The sequence below is a fragment of the Aphelocoma coerulescens genome, chromosome 2 (assembly GCF_041296385.1).
Source record: "Aphelocoma coerulescens isolate FSJ_1873_10779 chromosome 2, UR_Acoe_1.0, whole genome shotgun sequence".
Lineage (NCBI taxonomy): Eukaryota > Metazoa > Chordata > Aves > Passeriformes > Corvidae > Aphelocoma > Aphelocoma coerulescens.
This window is the reverse complement of record NC_091015.1, coordinates 165,740,564-165,763,211: the sequence shown is the minus strand read 5'-3', so window position 1 is coordinate 165,763,211 and position 22,648 is coordinate 165,740,564. Positions and strand designations below refer to the sequence as shown.

At 43.1% G+C, this 22,648-nt stretch overlaps 1 protein-coding gene across 11 annotated transcripts in view; it reads left to right on the top strand.

Annotated features, from left to right (window-relative positions):
- The window catches only part of TSNARE1 (t-SNARE domain containing 1), a 464,136-nt gene that overhangs the window by 239,301 nt on the left and 202,187 nt on the right, over window positions 1–22,648 (top strand). For 9 of the 11 annotated variants that reach the window (XM_069005568.1, XM_069005574.1, XM_069005565.1 and 6 more), the window contains one exon: window positions 7,866–8,033. In XM_069005568.1, coding sequence (XP_068861669.1) covers window positions 7,866–8,033 — 168 coding nt within the window. The remainder of the gene's footprint in view (window positions 1–7,865; window positions 8,034–22,648) is intronic. The other 2 variants (XM_069005575.1, XM_069005573.1) reach the window with 1 other exon arrangement.

The window sequence follows — 22,648 nt, the reverse complement described above, 5'->3', positions numbered from 1 at the left end:
CAATGAAGTTTTGTGGGAGTCAACCATGTTTCTAAAAATAAAAGTGGCTGAGCAGTCCAAAAACAAAATGCAAAATACAAAAGCAGTCTATTTTTTGAAAGATAGAGACATACTTTTTATTTCCAGCATCTTTCTACTTTTCCACAGCTCCAGAGTGGCACTGCGCCCGTGCTGGGGTTGTCTCTGCTGCAGGAAATCAAGCTGAATTTGGTTCTTGACTCTGTGTGAACCCAGGAAAAAAGGACTCCTCACTATTTTATTTATTTATTTTTTGGCACTAGATGGGTGTTAATGGGTGAGCCAGTGACTCATTCTCCCTCTTCTTTGCCTTTCTAGCAGGAACCTGCTCACCAGCTGGGCGGCACATATGTTGGGAGGCAGAGACAACACGATCCTTTCTAGACAGTCTTGATGTGTCTGTGAGCTCTTTCAAGCATTGGCCACTTACACAAGTGCTGGGGGTTTCAGCTGCTCGGTGAGGGAGTCTCTGTCTTGCATCAGGATCCAGGGACAACGCAGAGCTCAGCTCTCAGACAGCACTGCCAGCCAAAATGTGGTGCCAGCAGAGATGTGCAGAGACAGAGAATGCTGAGGATATAGCACAGACAGCTAGGAGAGGGCAGGAGCAGCTTTAGGAATGTGTTGTGATGCTATAAAAACACCAGTGAATGCTCTCCTTCCCAACAGTCTTAAAGGAATGTTTTATCTGCTTGCTCTTTGCGTACGGAGATGCCTCCTGGAGGTGGTGGCAGCCCAGGCAGTTGGCTCTGGGAAGGATGGGTGCAGTCAGGCTGAAGTCATTCAGTGAAATGGGTTTGAAAAGCAGAGCATGTTGGGTTACAGAGAGGGGAGATGTGTGCCTCTCTTCACTGATGCTGTTTTGCTTCACTCACATCGCCGTGGGACCGTCTATTTGCACGGTAGATAAAGTTGCCAAATCAAGAGGCAAAAAAAATAGGAGAAGGACTGGAAATAGGAACAGAACAAGCTGCTCCTTGCTTCAATCAGACAGGGTGAAAGTACATGGCAAAACGTAGCCCTCATGATCAACTGAAGTTTGACCTAGAAGCTGATGATCTCCATGAGCAAAATACGAGTGTCAGCCCCACCATCTAAGCCTGGTAGGAAGGACATTCCTCCTAAATTTGGTCTTCACTGAGGGGAGAAAATGTGCTGTGCTTCTTAACAGCACATCAGTTATAAGAGAGCTAAACCTCGGGCCCCTGGCTTATTTTCTTTTTCTTCATCTACCACAGACAGGTCATTTAATTCTCCCACCCTGAGTACAGTAAGATCAACTCTGAACTCAAGCAGCCCTGGGTGATGAGGTCAGGATTGCTTAGAATGAATTTGGTGAAGTAATAAAGTCTTGAAGGCAAACGAAAGAAGAAGAAAACAGTAGGAGGTATGAACTAGGTACTCTGCTGCTAAGTCTCTTCCAGTTCCAGGAAACTGAAAAGATTTTCTCAGTCCTCATGACTGCAGAGACCTGAATGAGTAAATTTAAAAATGCTGAAAAGCAAACTAGCAAAATAGTTTCTGTTAATACATTTTCCCTAAAATTAGTAATTTCTTGCAGATTCTGTAGTAGGAAACTGAGAAAGGGTGGTTTTCTTGCTCAATTTCACATTCCTTTCAATCAAAAGTAAACACCTTGATCAAGAGTGAGGACAGAAACACACAAAGGATTCTAGTTAATTTAAATAAAAATGCACTTCAACCCTTCCCTTTATGCTAATTTCCCTATCCTGGTTTGTCTCATGCTAGATTGGTGCAGAGTAATCAAATTTGCATAAGTTGAAGAAAATGTGGAATCCATTTCTATATTTGCCCATGTCAGTGATGCATGCAGGAAGGATTCAACACATTTCACTTGAAAGTTTTCCTTGTTGTGGTAGTTTTAAATTTGGCCTATTTTTAGTGAAAAGGAAGAACAGAGAATGGTTAATTTGTGATTTCTTGTGATGCATTTCTTTCCCAGTTGTAGGAAGCTCCTCTCCTAAGACAACAGATCTTAGATTACCAATCACTGCTGTGATCTTCTGTGTGAAAGATAATGCAAAATTGTAATATCACTATTTCTCTCCTCTAAAAGATTTAGAAGTCCCAGGCTGCTTGTTCTGTGCCTGCCAGAGGCCTTTCTACCTGTAATTGCTTTGGGCTTTTGCTTGGCATGGTACAGCTCTAAATCTCATTGAGCCTGCAAGGTTAGTTGTTTTGGAAGGATGGTTTGAGAGAGATCATCTAATCCAATTTATCTGTCAGCCTTAACCTGGCTGTATTTTGGGGATAGTCAGGCCAAACTGGCTGCTCTGTGTCATTTTTGTCCCAGGCAGCTTTGCGGTGCCAACCTGCGATTAAAAATGTGTCAGGCAGAGTAACTCCAGCAGTGCTCTGCACTGTGGCCCTCCATGCACGGTGTTTTATTGATCTCTAATGCAGACACTCCAGCCTCATTATTCTACATGCAATAAAATGTGAAACTCTGAGCCTGGATGCTACTGAGAATAGGAGATCCTCATAAAGTGTTGCCTGGCTGTTTATGTGTCTATATGTACTATAAAGCAAGAGATAAACATCTCTGCATTTGCATTTTGTTTGAAAGCCGGAGCCAAAATGTTACCCAAGGAGATGTGAGAGTGTGCAGGAGCTGTGGGAGGTGTGGTGGTTGCTGCTGGAGCTGGCCATATCCCTGCTAGAGGTGCAGGAGACTTCTGGAGACTGGGAAGAGAGAGCAACCTTCCTTGGTTTACTCCCTGAGTCATATAAAAGCTCTGAAATACTCTCTTTTCATGGTTGCAGAAGAGTTCCTTGGAGCTGCCTGCAGTCTGTAGTACAAAATTAGCTCAGACAAGTGAGACTGGTTTTACCTGTGCTCATATAAACTGCGAGGTAACACGGAATTTGTGAATGGTGCTGTGCATATCGAAGGCATCTCCAGGGCCTTACAGCCCAGCAATGCTCCAGCTGTGAAATGTGCACGTGAATGGAGTAGGTGTCAGAAAAAAGGGAACTTGTGCTCCTTCTTATTGTCCAGAATTAGTTTTTCAGTCCAGGTGAGGGACTGCTGGCTTAAATTGAACTTACTGTCAACAGGACCCCCAGATGTCTTTCCAAGCCTCTTGCTCCCCTTCTCCACTCTGACAACAGCTCTGGTGCATCCATCCTGAGATATTGTGCTTGTATCCTCTTCCCAAACTTTCACACACAGAAATGAGACCCTCCTCCCCAGGACACAAGTCCTGGTGGAGTTTGGAGTGGAAGGAGATGGTGTAGAAATGGGTTCACGTCTCATTCCAGGCTTAATCAAGTTCCCTTCTCAACTGTCTTCATGCTGAGGTTGAAAGTGGAAGGTTGTGAATGTCTTCCTCAGCCCTTCCTTCTCCTGTGCCTGTGGTGTCACTCACCTGGTGGCCAGTCTGTAAATCCAGCTTCAATAAATCTTGGTTATTTACATCAACTCTTACAGTTCTTTTTGGCAAGGCTGTGAGAGGCTCATCTTATTTCTCACCTTTATTATCTGTCTTTTACTAACCTGAGCTGGATGGAGTGTGTGTATCTCTATTTGTCTCTGTTGTATAATTTTTCTCTGTATCTTCAGGTTTTGGGGAGGATTGGAGAGGAAATTTTCCTTTGAAATTGCTAAGCATTTCACTGGAAGTAAAAACCATTTCTCATCTATCTCCAGTCAACATTTCATGCCCTGAATTTGTGGTAAGGGAACAGTCTTGTAACCAGCAATCAGGAATGTCATCATTAAAGTCAGTGAGGTAAAAAAGTGCTGCAGGACTAGGAGGTATCAGAACACTCTCATTGCTACAGGAGACTCCCAGCTCTCTGGAGATGAGCTGTGAGGTTGATGAGCTGGTTGGTGTTATATTAGCTGGAGTTCCCATTGGATTTCTGCTTCTCTGTGGAATAAAGACCATATGGGAGCTAGAAGAGAAGTCATTTCCACCCCTTGCTTGGTGATTTTGTGTGACATGAGTTGTCAAACTCGTGATATTCTGTCCCTTCTGATAGACAAATGGGGAGTGAGGCAGCACCAAGGTTGGGAGGGGGTTATTTTTGGAGGGGTCTCAGACATGCAACTTCTGAGGCAAAGATTCTGCTGCTGATAAAGCACAGGCACTGACAGAAGCTGTCACCATCCAGATAAAACCTTTTTTCTTTTTTTCTTTTTTTTCCCCCTGTCAGCAGCTGCATATAGCATCTCCCCATTGGTAGAATAAATCTGATAAAAAAATGTAGTTGTAAGCAGCAACGATTTTATCCTGGTGAAAAGATTTTATCCAACAGGAAAAATGTTGTGTCTCGGCATAATTTTTCAGATATGATGAACAACAGAATGGTATGACCCTCAGTCCTAGGGATTTAGTCTTAGAAGAACTACTGAGCATATCAGATATACTCAACTTTTTCTCTGCTATAATTTTTTTTTTCATTGGCAGAGTTCAGGTTATAGATACGTCTTGACAAAAATCTGCCAGAGGCAAATTTCAACAAAAGAACAACTTCAAACACATCCAATTAACAATTTATGGAAGGAAATCCAACAGAAAATTACACAGAGATTCACAGGGCATAAAATTTGGCACTAAATCAAATTTATTGTGGAAATGCCTGTACGGGGAGTTACGGCCCCTTCCAGTGCAGTGTCAAAGGGAACTTTATCTGTGGAGGCTCAGTGAGTGCCCTCCATCTGATCTTTTCTTGCTATAAATAAAATGTTTTGTCAGACATGGCAATGAACATAGCTCAAAAGGGAATGAAGAACACTGATAAGCCAAGCTATATGTAGCTTTCAATCAGAAGCATTAGAAGTGATTAGATTTCTTCACAGTTTCAGATTTAAGATTTGTTCACTCTATCACAGAAATGAGAGGCTCTGTACCATCGACAGCACAAAACCACTTTTATTTGTTAGCACAGCATACAGACTCTGATAGCAGGTCATGGTGACTGTATTTAACGTTATTATGGAGCCATTTTTACGTCTGGAAGGAAATATCAGCCCCCCTGCATCCTGTTGTTTTACTGATTTACTCATTCAGCAGCTGTGGTCGGATTTTTTCAGAAGATGTTAAGGATACAAACACATGTAATTGCCTTCAGCAGCTCTGAAATTAGCTTAGGTCGTTACTTTGTTTAGAGAAAACGATCTGTGTCTAGACCTTTACCTATTTAAACACATGAGTAGCTGATTTTTTTTAAGAGATGACTGAGCAGCAGCCCTTGCAATGCATTATCAGAGTAATTTACAGGGGGGATGTGTTATTTACAGATACCAGGCCCAGCTAGTGAAGATGACAAATAAAGTTGACACAGGCCAAGATAAAGCATATTCGTGGCACAACTGTGTTATTCCATGGACTAATCTAATTTGAAGAGCTGTTGCTGGCTCTCCTGTTATCCCTCTGCTCCCAAATCAGAACAGGAAACATTTGAACACTTGCACATTTGTCATCTTCCACTGAAATTCAGACCTGCATAGGACAAGCATGGCTTTGAGCGTCCATTCATGGGCATGGAGGGCCTTGGTGCAGAGTCCTTGCTGTGACCAGAGTACACAAATTTCATTAGAACACTTTTCCTGTGTCTCCATAGGGCAGATTCTTGGGATCTTCCAAGAGTCTTGGGCGTGTGCAGTTTGCCTCTGCTCATCTTAACCCACTGGTGAAGATGAGAGGACACCTCTGTCACTAAATGAAGCATTAGAATACCCCAAGGGTTTTATTTTCCTGAGTCCATTAATACACTCTTTTGGCACTGAAACACTCTACCAGGGAAGTTAGTGTCCAAGGCACGTGATGATTAGTGAATAAAACACCCCCAGAGTATCTTAATCCTATTAAAGTATGTCTTTTAAAGTGTAAATTAATCTTTAACCTAATTTTAAATGATGGTTTTCTTCCTGTAACACACCCTTTCTCAGTAGATCCCTGGAAAGCAGAAGGTGAAACAAAATAAGACATCAATGTCAAAGACTTTCATCTGCTGTTCATATTTTGAAAGATACTCAACTGTTTGCTGCTGATTTTCCTATTTCCTGCTACTTCTTCCATCACCCCACTTCCTTCACCATGTTGTGTTGTTTTCCTTGTCTCCAATTAGGTATGGTAGTAATAATAACAATAATAATAATAATAATAACAATAATAATAATAATAAATTTATTTCATAACACAAAGTCTAAGTTTAGGCAAAAGCAAAAATTCTTTTGTTTCTAAATACAGGAATGATATACTTTTTAAAGAGTTAAAGAAGAGTTAGAGAGTTAAACAAACATTTCTAGACTCAAGTCCTCCCACTCCTTCCAGTTCTGCAGTCCTGTGCCCTTCCATTAAACTGTCCCATGGCTCCTTTTCCTGTTCACTCTGTGGGAATTCAGGGAAATTTATATTTCTGAAGATGTAGCCACAGCGAGACAGCAAATGCTTTTATTTTTCAGGCACAGCTCCCAGTGTTTGTGCTTCAGGTAAATCCAGATTCAGAGAACTGAACACCCCCCTGAGTACTTGCTCTTGTTCTCTCCTATAGCTTTCAGAGGCTTTGGGGACATTTAGGTCAAGGATGTGTTGTGGCCACTCCATTTCTTCTTTCAACTTCAGAGCATCATGGTTTGATTTTTTATTGTAACTTTTATTTAGGAGTCGAAGCTCAGCTCAAGAGCAAGTTAGCTGACCATGAACATTGAAGTGAAACCCTCATGCAGTTGTAAGGTTGGAGCCTTCATCAGCACCTCTTAGGTTAGAACTTGAGCTCAGCCTCCAAACCAACCCTGAGTCATTCTCCAAGTCCAATCGGGACTGAACCTGACTGGCACAGAACCTAAACAGGCTGGGTGGAGAAGACCTTGCTAAACCTCTGCCCCTACTTTTTGTGTAGATCCAACTGGTTCTCGAACAAGGTTTTAAAATCTGGATAAGAATATAAGTGCAGCTCCCAAGATAGTAGAAAATGGTATCTTGGGGGCTTATAAAACAAGTTAAGGACTTTCAAAAAAGAGGGGAAAAAACTTATTAAACAGGCAGATAGGACATTGGGGAATGGTTTTAAACTGAAAGAGGAGATATTTAGATTAACTACTAGGAAGAATTTCTTTCCTCAGAGGGTGGTGAGGTGCTAGAATGGGTTGTCCAGAGAAGGACATCTCTGGAAGTGTTCTGGGCCAGGTTGGATGGGGCTTGGAGCAATCTGGGATAGTGGAAGGTGTCCCTGCCCATGGCAGGGGGGTTGGAATGAGGTTGGAATGATCTTTGAGGTCCTTTCAACCCAAACCATTCTGTGGTTCAGTGACTGTGATCTGATGTGTCAGCAAAACCAGGTCAACTCCACAGAGTGAACACCACGAACCTGTGAGTTGCTTGAGCTGATCACTCTGCACTCACATCACTGCAGTGATTTCCCCTTTTGTAAACTGTGCTGTTTATGTCATAAATGGAGAGGACTGGAACCTTTGTATTTTGAACCTTACAAGTTGGGTCATAAAATCTTCAAGACAAATGAATAGGATTTCTGTATACCTGAGAAAGTGTCTAATTCAGGTAGAATTTGCAGGGAAATTAAACAAGATAAATGTTTATTTTTCAGCTGCACATAAATGTTTTGTTCTGTCAGAACTGTGGAAAATTGAAGTTGGTTGCAGGGGCCCCAAAGCAGCTCAGGAGATCTGACTTCAGGTCCCAACATTTCCTTTGAGACTTCAAATGTTTCCTCTCATGCAATTTGCTTTTCTCCTCTCCATCTTTTCGCCACTGTTTACTCCATCTCTTATATCAGTATTTTCTTTTCCCACACTAAAGCTGTGTGAAACTGGAAAACATTTACACTTCCTTTGCTTTCTTTCCATTCTCCCAAATTAGCAGAGCCCCAAGACCCCCTTCTCTGACCTGCCTGACGACGAGAAGATCTTTAACGGAGGCGATGGCGTGTGGCAGAACCAGGGCCAGGACCAAGCCTTGCTCTCGGAAATCACGGAGGAGGATCTGGAAGCCATCCGCCAGCGGGAAGAGGCCATTCAGCAGATTGAGGTCAGTAACCTCCTCCCACCATGAGCTGGAAGTGCAGAATCCTTGCCTTGTGCCTCGCTCAACGCGATTAAGGAAATGCTGATTTACATTGCTGTCAGTACAGCATCGCGAAAGACAGGGAGATTATCCAGTGTTTCTAAACATGGGAATCAGTGACAGAAGGAAAAGTTGGAAAGCCAGATGATTAGTAATGAAAATTACAAGAGTTAATTAATGGTCATGGGCCAATGGTTGGGTTCTTCCCAGAGAGTCTTCCACAGCTGAGTCTGTAGTGAGATGGTTTAATTGAGCTGGGTTCTGCAGCAAAGCAACTTTCTCAGTGCACTCAAACTTGAAACTGGAGTTTGTCACAGGCAAAAAATACTCAGCTTTACCACTAGAGAGAATAATAGGTAGACAAAAGGAAACAACTTGTTAACCTTTTCAAATAATTCAATATTTTGCTACTTTAAAGTATCTGGATGCTCTTGATGTAGTTAAAAGAGGACATACTATTTTTATTCCTTTTATTTTTTTTCAAAAGCGCTGTAAAAATATGAAATGAAAGGAACAAAAAGAGGCCTGAGTAAGTTAAACATCCCACATTTTTCTTTTTATACTTCTTTTTATGCTTTTGGGAAACTCTTGTTAGGTAAATTTAAGCGATAAATGGGTAAAACAAGAACATATTAAACCTTTCTAATTTGTATGCTTTTACAGACCTAAACTCAAGATGAACCAAAAAAAGAGGACTTCAAAATAATCAGAACATTTAATTAAGGGCTAAACTTTGTCCTTTAATTGGATTGGGCTAATTTTATCAGGATAGATTTTGGTTGCTGTACTGCAGGAATTGTGATTGAGCTAAAAGTGCAAAAAGGGGACAAAAGTTCCTGCTGGGGGCTGGTGCTTTGAGGTTGGGCCCTCTGTTTGCAAACAGTGGTGCCCACACATGACTCAACTCTCCAAGTCAGAAATGCTGACAGTTTTACGGGAGCAGGTCGAGGTCAGTGTTTGTCTAATTCCTGTTATGGTTCACTGAGCAGAGATGAATGAGCTTTGTGGACTTGTGTCCATTACTAGGGGTGAAACTGTCAAAGAATATCCTCACACTGAGTATCTTTGTCTGTGAGTTGTCATTCTACACTTGAGGGATCTCAGTGCATCCAGCAGGACAAACTGTAGGGAACTTTGTTGCAAAGAAAATGCATGTTTTGGACTGTTCCTGCACTTTGATGTTCAAGAAGGATGGTAGCAAATGTATTTCTGAAATGATCTTGTGAGCAACACCACCAGCTCACTGGAGATATTTAACAACTGTCTGAGTAGAATCTTGTGCCATGTTCTCTGGGATGACCCTGCTTGAGGAAGGATGTTGGACCAGATGACCCCACTGTGGAGCCTCAGCCATTCTGTGGTTCTGTGATTTTGTGATCCTTTTGGTTTGAAATATAGTCAGAGCCTTTTTTATTTTGTCTTTGCATTGCCCCTGTCCTCCCCAGGGAAAAAAAACCCACATTTAATATTTTCCCATTAGGCAATGGGGAATGACAACCCCCAAGGCAGTCTCAAGCACACCAGCTTTGGAAAGTCAAGACGTGCAGTTGTGCCTCCTTGGAGAGATCTTTATTTTGCTGGTTAAATCCCATTTCTGTGCCACAATCTGATGTCTCTGCACCAATTTGCACAGGACTGTGTGGCAATGGTGGGGTGATCGAGGGGGGTGAAATGAACCCAATCACAGTCCTAAATAACTTTAAAAAAAATATCTACATTCATGTATTGTGCAGGGTTTGTATCTATTGATTTGGTCCTGGATACCTTTCTGCCTGACATGATTTTACCTCTGAATAGCTCAGTTTATACAATTAATGATTTAGTCAGCTTAAGCAATTAATGTTATTTAGGCTTTTGCTTCCTGAGAATGTGTGCACTTTCTTTTTACCTGTTTTTTTCCCATCTCCTCTATCCATTTTTATTTGTTCTCCAAGATCCCTGTTCATCCTCTAAGGAGGGCTGCATTCCACAAACATTATTTCAAATGTAGCTTAAACATTTCTCCTCAGGAGGAAAACATTTAGGACTGATGGCATTTTGTTTAACATCTCTTTTGAAAGAAATATAATGAAAATGAGTTTTTTTGGATAGCATTGTTCCTCTCCCCAGCTGTATTGGAACAAGCAGATGGTGCTTTTAAATAATTTTCACTGTGTTTTGTTTTTCTGTTTGTTGACCCACATGAGCATATTTCTTGTGAAAGGACTCATCTTGCAAATTAAAGCTTCCCTGTTTTCAGTAGAAATTGTGGGTACACAGGGGATTCCCTGAACTCACAGTCACCATAACAATTTTTTCCAGTATATTTTCATAACCAGTGAGTAGCCAAGAAGGTTAACATGACACATTATTCCTGTCAAACGTGAGTAATAAACTAAATTTATTGCCAAATTGATGTATAGCATTTGTTGTCGTTTGCTCTTTGGGGACCTGAATGAAGAATAGAGCTGTGCAAAACTTGTCTTGTGCAAGCAGATTGGTCTCACTGGGATTTCCATGTTGCTGCATATCCTGCACCAGAAACATGGAGATCTTGAGCAGCGCAGGAGATGTTGAAAGAACATCACATCTTCTGATTACATACAACTTTGGAGAAGCTCATGGTGCTGGTACCAGTTATGGGGCTTTTTTTAAGAGACATTGAATTTGCCCTTTTTGCAAGAACAGGTATAAAACCTTTTTTGTTGCTGAAGAAATAAGGAAATAAGTTCTCTTCCCATCTTGTGCCCTGAAAAACAGATATGAAGTTGTGCCCATAATAGACATTTTCTTAATGTTCCAATGACTTTTTCCCACTTGTGCGTTTTCCCCATCTCCAGAATCTCTTCAGAGGTTCGGGTTAATGGGACATTGTTCTCTGTCAGGAACATCCCTCGAGGCACTTTGCAACGTTCACAGTTTCCACCTAGAAAGATAAGAGCCAAGTCAAAAGTTCACCTGGCTGTTCATTTTATTTAAATGTGCTCCTTTTGCTATTGCTTGCAGATTAAAACCAGAGACGTCTGAAAGGGAGATGTCTCGCCAAAACCTTACATTTTGGATAAAGATCTTTATTGCTTGGAAATGTCAAAATCTGGTAGGACACAGCAGCCTTGACACAAGTGTTATTTCTTAAAATATTGCTTTGAACTGTTATATAAAACCTATTTTAGCTTGAACTGTATTGGCAGTGAATAATAGATGCCATAACAACTTTATATATAGCACTGTAAAATGTGCCATCAGAAATACATGAGCTGAACTGCAATGTGCATTGTCAGTGCTCAGTGCTGGCACAAGCTCTGTCATAGCCAATATATATATAATATATGTAATTTACCATCCCGTGCCTTTCATTTGCACCTGTGGTCATCTGAAAAACGGGAGGTGATAAAAGTTTGAGAAGAAATGGATAAGCACTGAATGGGGAACTTCACAGAATTTCAGCTGGTTACTGGAAAGATGTATAAAATAAAAGATTCGAAATGCTGTATTGATTCAGAAAGTCTCCCGTGATCCTCCCCATGCAGACAGCTTCCCCAGAGGCGATGAGAAAGGAAAATGAGGAAAACCTCCCCCAAGATGGTCCACCAACCCTTTTCCTCTCTCACAGCAGTTTCCTATCCCCATCCTCTGCTTCCACAGAGTGGGCATTCTCCTACCTTGAAGAGCGGGAGGTGTCCCTTCCCATGGCACAGGGGTTGGAACAAGATGATCTTTAGGGTCTCTTCCACCCCGAACCACTCTGTGATTCCGTGATATCCTGAAGAAAGCAAAACACATCACAGCGACTGCATTTTAGCTGATGCATCCCTTGGCAAAAAAGAAGGAGAGATGGATAGGTTGTAGCAACAGGTGTGAGGAAACTGCTTTTATTTTTAGGAGAGGATGTTCCCTCTGGGTCGTCATTAGAAGTGTTGATGTTTGTTCCCTCTCTGTTTTGAAGAGAAGTGATAGATGCCAGCCTCCACGCCTGTCACTCAAGCCTTTGTAGGCAGACAGAAAATGAAACACAATAAAAATAAAACAAAAGAAAGCCCCACAGAGCCTGGCAGAGTGTGTTTGTTAGTTCAAACATGTTCCTAGTTCCCTCATTACTACGTATCATTTCTTGCTGAGGGGTGTTTTCGGTAAAACCTCTCACCGATGGTTGCGGTTTAGAGGGTTTAGTGCAAGCTATTTTATACCTTTCATCAACTTCAATAGTCCAGGGCTTTGACTTATGAGGGCTCTGCCTGTGTCTTCACAGAGGCTTTTTGACTCAGAGTAATGTATAAATAACACAAGATCATGACAAGCACCGTCCGTGAACAATCTGTGTGAGTGTCAAACCCTTCTCATGACAGCGTTGGGGAGCCTAATTATCCTGAGCTGCAGAGCTGCCTGCCAGGTTGACATGGCCATCCCTGGGACTGGTATTGAGTTGTTCCCTAAAGAACCAGCTCCAGTATCCTGCCCAGTCTAATTTAAAATTACCTGAGCTGCAGGACTGCCACCATTTATTTCGGGAGACTATTTCACGGTCCAGCAGGCTTCGGTGTTGATGAAATGCTTCCCTCTGTTCTTGCTAAAGATCCCTTTCTCATTCTCAGCTTTTTACACCTAGTGAAACTCTGCTGGACCCTTCAAATAATTCTTCTTCCCCTTTGGCTTTTAAACTCCTCAAATGCTAACAGTTATCCTCCTCTTCACAAGTTGGTCTCCCTGGCTTTTCAGTCACTCCAGTGCTCTCTTCTCAATTATTTCCCATTTGTTAGTTCTTTGCTCCTGCAGCAGCAGACTGTATATAGGATTTTGGTGCTGTACGAGAGCTGAACAGAAAAAAAGTGTAAAAAGCTCCATGGATCCACTTCAGAGCTTACCAGTACTGATGGAAAATTTCTAGATAATTTCTGCACAAGTAAACTCACCAAAGACACTAGAGCCTGCTCATTACACTTTTTAATTGTTAAACATATCCTGACACACTTTTGACCCAGATAAGCCAGTTATTACCCAGTTATTGACACAATTTGAGAGGTAACGTTTTCCAGAAGCAGTTTGGTGCAGCCACCCTGTTCAGAGGGTAAGGGGACTTAATGATGTGCATGCAGTGAAGTGCAGTGCCTGAGAACAGGCATCTCCCATGTCCTTGTACAGCTGCAGCCCTACTGATTTATGAATTGATTGCAAAAAGTTCCTCTAGTCCTCACTAACATTTAGGGAAGAGGAAGGTGAATGAAGGGTAAATTTTGTGGGAAGCTGTGCAAGCCTGAGGGCAAAATGAGATGCATGTGAAAATAGAATCTGGCCTGTTTGAAAATGTGGAGAAGCCTTAGCAATCCTGGAGAACAAAGAGCAGCCTATCCCAGTGGAATCCTGCAGTAGCCATTTCCATTGAATATTGATTTGACTGTGCCTCCCTCTCTGTGCCCATGTGGCCTCCAACACTCCTGCATTGCTATAAGGGACTTCCCTTCATGCCAAAACCACTCACACTCAATCTGCACATCTTCAGCGTGTTGCTTTCAAACTGCCACTGTCATGCCAGGCAGCGCTGAAAAGTTTCATTCATTTTAGTTTCAGGGGTTCTGTGAGGATCACAGAATATCCTGAGGTGGAAGGGACCCACAAGGTTCATCGAGTCCAGCTCCTGGCCCTGCACAGGACACCCCCAAGAATCCCACCATGTCCCTGAGAGCTTTTCCCAAATACTTCTTGAGCTCTGCCATGCTTGGTGCTGTGACCACTGCCCTGGGGAGCTGTCCAAGTGCCCAAGCTCCCTCTGGGGGAAGAACTTTTTCCTAATATCCAACCTAAGCCTCCCCTGACACAGCTTCAGGCCATTCCCTCAGGTTCTACCACTAAAATAGCAAGCACATCACATGCTGTATTTCCTACTCTTTATTAAGTGCTGTTTAAATATGTCGATAGACATCCATCTGTCCTGTAATCCCACTGCATCCCAACAGAGAGGCAAGAGATGAAATACCACTGGTAACATATTGTGAAGATTCTCTCATCATCTCCTTTCTGCTCAAACATCACTTTTGCTATGACTACATGCAAAAGTCCAAACTTTTTCTTCTTGCCTGGCTAAAACTGTATTTCTTCCTCTCCTCATGGAAATGATTAGAGCTTGTACATTTTTGTAATCAGTTTCACCAGGGATATGTGTACAGCCTTGGATGTCCCTTCGCAAGACAGAGAGGTTTCAGGAATATGTCACAAATCTTTTTTCGCCCTAGGCAATTTCTCATGTCTCAGGTGTAACCTTATGAGTAAACGGTGTGTGGTGAAGTGTTTTTAACTAAATTGGAGAGGTTTCCACTGCGGGCTAGAGATAATTTTCCTTTTCTCACTTACATTCCCAGTGCCTTATCCAAAGACTGTTGGTGTCAGAGAGTCTTGCCCTAAACCCTTTCCTTCATGCACTATTCCTTCAGTGAGCTTGCATGAAGAAGGCAGTAATGAAAGCCTGGATTCAGCAAATCCCTTATGTGTGTCTTAATGGCTTTGCTGAATAGGGATGGACTTTAGAACCTACTAAAAGTGAAGTATTTCCTCTGCAGAAGGAGAAAATAGTGCTGAGACACACATAACTTGCTAAAAATCTGAATTTTAGCGAGACACATCTGCATATTTATATCCACAGAAACTGAGCTGAGTTAAAAGTCTTGTGTATGACCTGTCAATGTTCATTGATATGGCAGAGAGCTGAAAAGAGAGACGTCTCCAGTGCTGGTGGTGAAATGCTGTTTATCTCCTGCAAATCCTCCTGCTTAAGTGTTAATATTTCTTTTGTTAAAATCCTCCTTTTACTGCAATTTTGCCTAAAGTTTTTGCCACCAGATGATGATTGTCTCAACAAAGGTAATAACTTGCCCCTATTTCTGTTAGCACAGAGAATACGAACATCAATAGAGCAATTTTTGTGGCTGTGATTTTCTGCCCCAAAGGGGAATTACCGCTCTCACCCCTCACTTAGGTTAGAGCAGTTCACTCTCTAGTTCTCTGATGCTAATTAATAACAATGGGCATCGATAGAACATCAGCCAGCTGAGATCCTCTAGCAGTGCTCGAAAGAGCTGTCCCAGCAGGTTTGGCTTCTTACCTTCCTGGATGGAGTGCTGTGCTTTCTTTTTAAACTTTTTTTGGGGGTAGGGAAATCAAAATTTTTCCCAGTAAAGATGGGTGAAGTAACCACAGGTGAGTCTTAAGTCATGGAAATATAAAAGTTCCTGTTGGCAAAGCCCTGGAGCATCTCAAGAACCCACTGGAGACTGAGTCAGGCCTCCCTCATCAGAGCTCAGCAGAGAGGGAAATGAACCAAGGATAAAGACCCCACAGAGGTAACAAGGGAAGAGATGACTGAGAAGGATAATGAAATCCACATTTCACAGCAAGACCAGTTCCCATTCCCTCCTATTTACCAAAAGGTGCCTGGTCTTTTATAAATTATCCTTGACAGGAATATTCTCCCACATCCTCGCAGAAATTAGACTGAAAATCACATTGTTAACATTGTTAACAATGAATGTCAGATTTTAGAGGCTGATGACAAAGGCAGTATTAGTTTATGCCCTCTGCACTATGCAGGCTCATTTAATTCAGGCGTTCTTTAATACTTTTAATTGCTCCTTTATGAAAGTGGATGGATGTTGCAGAACTGTCTTTCCTCACCACCCTGTTCACCATTTATCTACCTAGAGTGTCTCCTCTGGTTGTCATTTCCTTCTCTGCACTGAAGTCACCTCTTCTCCTCTGTATTGAGGCTCTCAGACAGCTCACTTGAGGCAGAAAGACTATTAAGACTCACCTAGAAACTATGGAGAATTGCAAATTTTAGTATTTTAATATATTTCCTTCAGTGCAAATTTTTAGCTACACCCCTGAGCAACCTTATCTGACCTCAGAGTTGGTTCTGCTGTGAGTGAGAGGCTGGACTTGAGCCCTCCTGTGGCCTTTTCAAACCTGAATTATCCTGTGATCTCATGATCCCATTATCTCTCCATCTCCTTTGACTGCACCACTGAGGGCTACCAGAAGTTCACCTGTTAATCTTGCTTCAATCTAAAGCCAAAACATCTCGATTTCCCTGCCTGTGTGAGCTCCCAAGTCAGCCTCATTCTCCCTCCTCTTCCATCCATTGTCACCACAGGCAGGAGTTCATTCTTTGCTCCTCTGTTCATACCACATTTGTCATTTATTTGGGGAAATAGTTAGGATATTTTACCCATCAGAAAGATAGGTGTCTCTGGAAGAGAAGTCCTCTTAGGTGACCCTGTGCCTGTGTACCATCAGTGGGGGTGCCCAGAGAAGCTGTGGCTCCCCCATCCCTGGAAGTCTTCAAGGCCAGGTTGGACAGGGCTTGCAGCAACCTGGGATAGTGGAAGGTGTTCCTGCCCATGGCAGGGGATTGGAACGAGATGATCTTTAATGTCCCTTCCAACCCAAACCATTCTGTGATTTTGATGCAGGGATAAAACCCGAGTCATGTTTCAGAAGAATTCAGATCTCTCTTGTCCAGCAATTGGAATGCAGATGTGGTTTCCTCATGTTGGCATTAAAACCTGCATTTTTTGTAAATGTGGACTCTTGTTGATATAAAACAAAAGTTGAAATTTCTTCTAATTTAAGGCTAAGGTATTGCTGTTGAAGGATGTGTGGTAGGATTTTAGATCAAAGGTCAAAACATGTTCAGACAGTTCTTTGTAATTTTACTCTTAACACCTTTTAGTAAGCTGCCAGGACTAAAAGGATTCTTCTGGATCACTCTAAGTGTTCCTGGGAATGTATAAGACTTCCTTCTCTCCAGGTTTTTAAACTGTTGCATGGCTTTAAACTGAAAGAGAGCAGGTTTATGTTAGACATTAGGAAAAATGTCTTCCCTGTAAGGGTGGTGAGGTCCTGGCACAGGTTGCCCAGAGAAGTTGTGGCTGCCCCATCCCTGGAAGTATTCATGGCCAGATTGGATGGGGCTTGGAGCAACCTGGGATAGTGGAAGGTGTCCCTGCCCATGGCAGGGGGTTGGAACTGGATGAGCTTTAAGGTCTTGTACAACCAAAACCGTTCCATGATTCTCTGCTCTACCTACAGCAATAAACATCTGCTTATTTTTAACTCTACCTTTGGAGCTGGTGATTTTTTGGATCAACTGTTCCTGAGTTTCATCTTTCCTTGTCAGTTCTCCCACGAGGGATAAAAGCTGCCACAGATTTCTTACTGTGCTCCTATTCCCATTTCACAGCTGGAGAAACTGAGACATTATGGATTGTTTCTCTGCCAGTGGAGCTCCATAGAAATGTAAATGCCTTGCTTAAGACCTGGGAAAGAGTCAGGATCGGTGCCAGGATTAAAATGCTGCTTGTTCTGTACTTCCGTACCCAATTCTCTTCAGACTGTGCTGGGATGAGAGATCCAAATACAAGATCTGGCATATTTAGCTTCTAATTTTTCTCCCTGTATTTGAATTGCCAGGCAGAAGGAACATGCTCCTGTTCAGAAAACACCCTGTCATCCATTCAGCTTGGATGAAGCTCAAGGAAAATACAGATCATCATTTGTAGCTGAAGGCACATCTTCCCTACAGGGGGGGCTTGCTGGGATATGAAGTTTCACCCATAATATCATGGCTTTATCAGGAGATGCTGAACATCATCCTGTCTCTCTGAAAGCACAGGTTGCTCTGTCAGAGACAGAGAAATTCTTGCCCTCTGAAAAATCTTCAGATGTGAAGATGAGGCTGCAGGAGGGCAGGAGGGGAACGATCTGCTCTGGGCTTGTACCCACAAAGCACACCTGCAGGAAAGCTTGCAGGTGAATGTCAGCTATGTCAGACAATGTGCTGCTGAGGGATTAAAAGATGAGTTTCTGGGTGTTGTGGGCCTGAGACAGATGTGCACAAAGGATTCAGTGCTCAGAGCTGAGTGCTGGAGACTTCAATGAGCATGTGCTGATTTTCTGAACAATGCTTTATTGCTGGCTGCAAAAGGAGTCTATGCTCATTTTGCCCTTCTCATGGTTCTTGGCAGACCCCTCTCTCTCCTGGAAGTGGTGAGGTATCTGTTAGTGTTGAGGAGGAGCAACTTTAAATCTCATACAGCACTGAGAGCTCTTGCAGGCTCTTTAAAAAGGCTCCTATTTCGTCATGTAGGAAAAAACTCAACTTCATCTGCAAGACCAGTGTTTGAAGGTAGCAGCTACTGTCTCTTTGCCTGACCAATTTTTAGGAATTGGCCATAAATCCAGTGATTTTGAGGAATTATAGTATCATAGAATTGTTTTGACTGGAAAAGACCTTTGAGATCATCAAGTCAAACTTGATCTGACTGTCAAACTCAGCACTACACCATGTCCCCAAGGGCTGGCCACATCTATACATCTTCTGAATCCCCCAGGGATGATGTCTCCACCACTGTCCTGGGCAGCCAGTGCCAGGACTTGGCAACCCTTTTGGGGAAAAAATGTTTCCTAATATTCAACCTAAGCCTGCCCTGGTGCAACTGGAGGCCATTTCCTCTTGTCCATTGCTTGTTTCTTGGGAGAAGGGACCAAGCCCCACCTCACAGCAACCTCCTGGGAGGATAGAGGACAACACTGCTTGTGCTCTTGATCCCTTAATCAGTCATCCCAAGCCTTTGAACTCTCTTGATTGTCCTTTTCATTGCAACTTCATTGCTACGTAGCAGAAAAAAATCAGTAATGGACAATAATCTGAGGGTTGTAACAGGATAGGAAGTTTTCTCTTCACATCTTTAACCCAGACCCCAGGGAGGCAGCAGACTGCCCTAAGAAGTGGGTCTGGTCTGGACACTGGGCCCTTTGTTGCCTTCAGAATGGAGTCTTTTCAGCTGTTCTTTCATTTGTACCAACCAGGCTTCTGGTAAACCAAAGTGCCTTCAGAAAACTTCAGTTTAACAAGGATGGAATTAACTTGGTGGTTCAGTCTCAGACAAGAAAGTGCCTGTACCCCATCACTGCAGCTGAAGGGGCTTGCACAAAGCAACTCGTGCTCTCCCCACTGCCCAAAACACACACAGGTACTCCTGGAGAGTCTCCCTCGCTGTTGTTTCCAGGGATTTGTGTCTTTTTCAATAAAACTCAGGTGAGAGCAGAAGTGTCTCCTTATTTTTAGTATTTTTAGCATGGAGTGGGGGCAGTGGGGACTAGGAGACCAGTAAAGAGGCAAAGTGAAGGATGTCTTGATCAGCAATGATTCAGCAGAATTTCATATTTAGTCTCATTTTGACAGTCCCTATAAATACCCTGCTGCAAACTTCAGTCCTTCAGCCTGATTTGATTACTGGGTGCTGCCAGCAGCTGGGACCCAAAAGTCACTCTGCAAGGATCACCCCCTGTATTTGGCAGGATCCTTTAAAATAGCCCTTAAAAATAAACTTTCTGGAGCATTGCAGTTGCCACACAAGGGATTTCTCCCTTTTTTTTTTTTCCTTTCTACATGCATCCAAACAATGTAAAGTGGGGATGGAGGGGTGGGGGGAAGGAAATTAAGAGCAAACCCCATGACTTCTCTGCCTCCCTGATTTCAGCTCATGCTTGTAAATATAAATCTCAGCATTGGGATGCAAGGACTTTTGGGATTATGTCCTTCTATCCCAAGAGTGTCTGGAGGAAATAAAAGGAAATCCTGCACTTTTGCATGTTGGTGCTGACTGCTTAGGAGGGAGTCACCTCCTGCTGAAGTCTGACAGGGCTAAGTCGTGTTCCCTCAGTTGTTTCCCCTGATGTTCTTTCTAATTTATATCACTGTGAAGGGTTAAGGAAGGTGACTTCAGGTGCTGCCACCGGAAAGTCAAATTGCAAAAATAAAGCATTAAAAATAAATGCCGCAGCAGAATTGCTGAGCCAGGGAACCAAGAGCTTTAAATGCAAACAGGGACTGGCTGTGCATTTCTCCACCAGTCACCTGTCTCCCTATCTGAGGATTAAGGACTCTGCGTCTTTTAGTCCTGCGTCTTCCCATTCAACTCCAGGTGCTGCTGAGTGTCACAACTTTTAACAGCTTGCCTATTATGATTTAGAGGAACTTCCTTCCTTTTATTTGGACTGCAGGAGGAAGATTATTGCTTCTTCTGAGTCATCTCATAGGAGAGACCCAAAGAGAGTCTCTCATAAAAGAGTAGATTTTAAATATAGGTGGTCTTCCCTAAATAAACTTTGGGAATTTGGTGAGTGGGTTAATTTGCTTACAGGGTAGATCCCCAGCTATGGGAAAATGCTACAGATCCGCTGACTTCCATGCTGTCAATGAACTGGTGTCTCATTTTGAATGACTTTCAAACTCCTCCAAAGAAAAGCATGAACAGCATTTCTGTCATGCACAGCTTTTCTCTCCCCTGGGTGTTTTTGCAGGAGCACAAGGTATTTTACAGCCACACTCAAACAGATCCTGCCATACTAGATCATCTTTCAACATTTTTCAGTCCTTATCCCTCCCTCAAGGTACCATGCTATCCCCTAAATCTCAGGGTGCAGTGGTTCTTCCCTGTTGTCCCAGTCTTTACCCTAGACCTTTGCTGGGGGATGGGAAGAAGACGGAATATTTTTAGGATTCCTTCCTGCTGTGTTCCTAGGCCTGAGAAGACCTCATGGGATCACCATCCTTGCTGCAGGCAGAGGGCAGTCCAGAAGGTCTTCTCCAGAAGAGAAGGTCTGGAGCAGGCTGAGGGGCAAGATGAGTATCTCCAATATCACAGTAGCACCGTCATCTCCTAACAGGGGACAGTGCCATATCAGGAGTTTTTACAGCTCTGATGTCCCCAGGGCACCAGTACATCCCCACCAAACCCATGCAGTTGTTATACCATGGGGAACAGTGTATACTTCAAATCTGGCTCAGTCAGAGCTCTCTTCTTCTCCATCCCTCCATTCCCCCTGAAACTGGTGTTGATTAATTTTGCAGCACTCCGTGTGGGAGCGGTGAGGTTTGGGTTAAAGACTATTATATAAATACCTCTTGCTATTCTTTTTCTCCCGATGCCTGTGGAGTTAGAGCACCTATTGTTGTGTGCCATCAAACAGGCTGCCACCATAGCTTTGGAGGAGCCATGAGGAACCAGTGCTTTGCTTCCCAGGTGGGTTTCCCTGTAGGCGTCGGGACGGCCCCGCGCCGTGGTGGGTTGAGTCGAGTGGATGGCTGAGCAGATGGCTTTGTGCTGAAGGCTCTCTGATGCTTGGTGACCTTCAAATGAGGTGAGGCAGGACTCTCTCCTCTGAGATCCGGGGTCAGGAGTGCCACTGAAGTGCCACCTGCCTCGGCCACATTGTTCCTGTCAGCCACCAAGGTGCTGGCACTCTCTGGCTGTGTCGCATTAGCACAGGGATAAATTAATCCTCTCTCCTGAGCAAGGCTGGAGCTGGGAAGTGGTGTCAGACTGCCAACCTTGTGTTATTTATTGCCTGGTTCACTGTGTGTCCTCATGCCTTGTTTGCTGTTCTGGAAGGCACCAGTGCATTAAGCAGTGGTTTTCCTTGGGCTGCTCGAGTCTCTCTGCTGGACTTGTGTGCCAAATGTGGAGTCACAGGAGCTGCTGGAGCCATTTTCATTTCCTTCTCTCACACTTGAATTAATCAGTGTTGAACATCATTCTGTGTCGTATTACTGGAAGTGCTCAGGACTTTCTAATGATTGCAAAAGCTCTGTCCAGTCTTGACAAGCCTGACTACAGAAATACAGTCTGGTTCTGCCCAGTGATTTTCCCCAGGCATTGACTTCTACATCTTTTGTGTACCAAGTCTATGCTATTCATAATTCCACCCATTCCAGACAATGTCCTCTCACTGCCCTGCACACTGGGCATTGCTCTGGATGCAATCTGGCATTAACATCCAGCTGGCACATCCCACAAGGCCCAAGATCTGCTGCCCAAATTCAGTCTTGTTGGATCTGGGCACCTCTTAGAGTATTTTGAGACCTGGTAATGTTTAGCCAGGCCCTCCCTAGGTTTTGGAGACACTCTGCTTCTCACCAGACAGCCAGACTCAGCTCCATGTTCCATTTTTTCTGGCAGGTTTTTCCATCCTCCAGTCTCAAGGCTTGCCTGGAGATTTTGGTTCTACCTGTAACCCCCGTGTCCTTGAATAACTGTGTCTACTTCGCCTCTGTAGCCTCCAGATGAGACTGTTCAAGTGATCCTGGGTTTTTGGATAGTTCTGTATCCAATTTCTGCCCCCAGGGAGCTCAGCAAAGGTTACAGTCTTCTGCACCTGAATAGAGCTTTCATGTTAACATGGAATTTGCAGGATTATCATGATGACAGATTGAGAATTTTTTTGACTTATTTTTGGGATTTCTTTTGCCTCTCTCCACCACTGATTCACCTTCCTGGATCACTTGTAAATATATTTAATAATGTGGCATCCAGCAAAATTCCTAGAGGAAGCTGGCTGTTAACTTTTTGTCAGGATGAAAACTGACCTACTTTTTATTTTGGGTTGGTTTTCTTTTTTTTATCTTCTTTCTCCTGACCTGCTTTTGCATTTGGCATTGCTTTGTGCCTCTGTCCATGGTAGTTACCTTCTGTAGTCACCTGAGGAGTGACAACATCACAGACCTCTATAATCTGAAAAAGAATTAAAGCAACTGGTTTGGAGTTTCT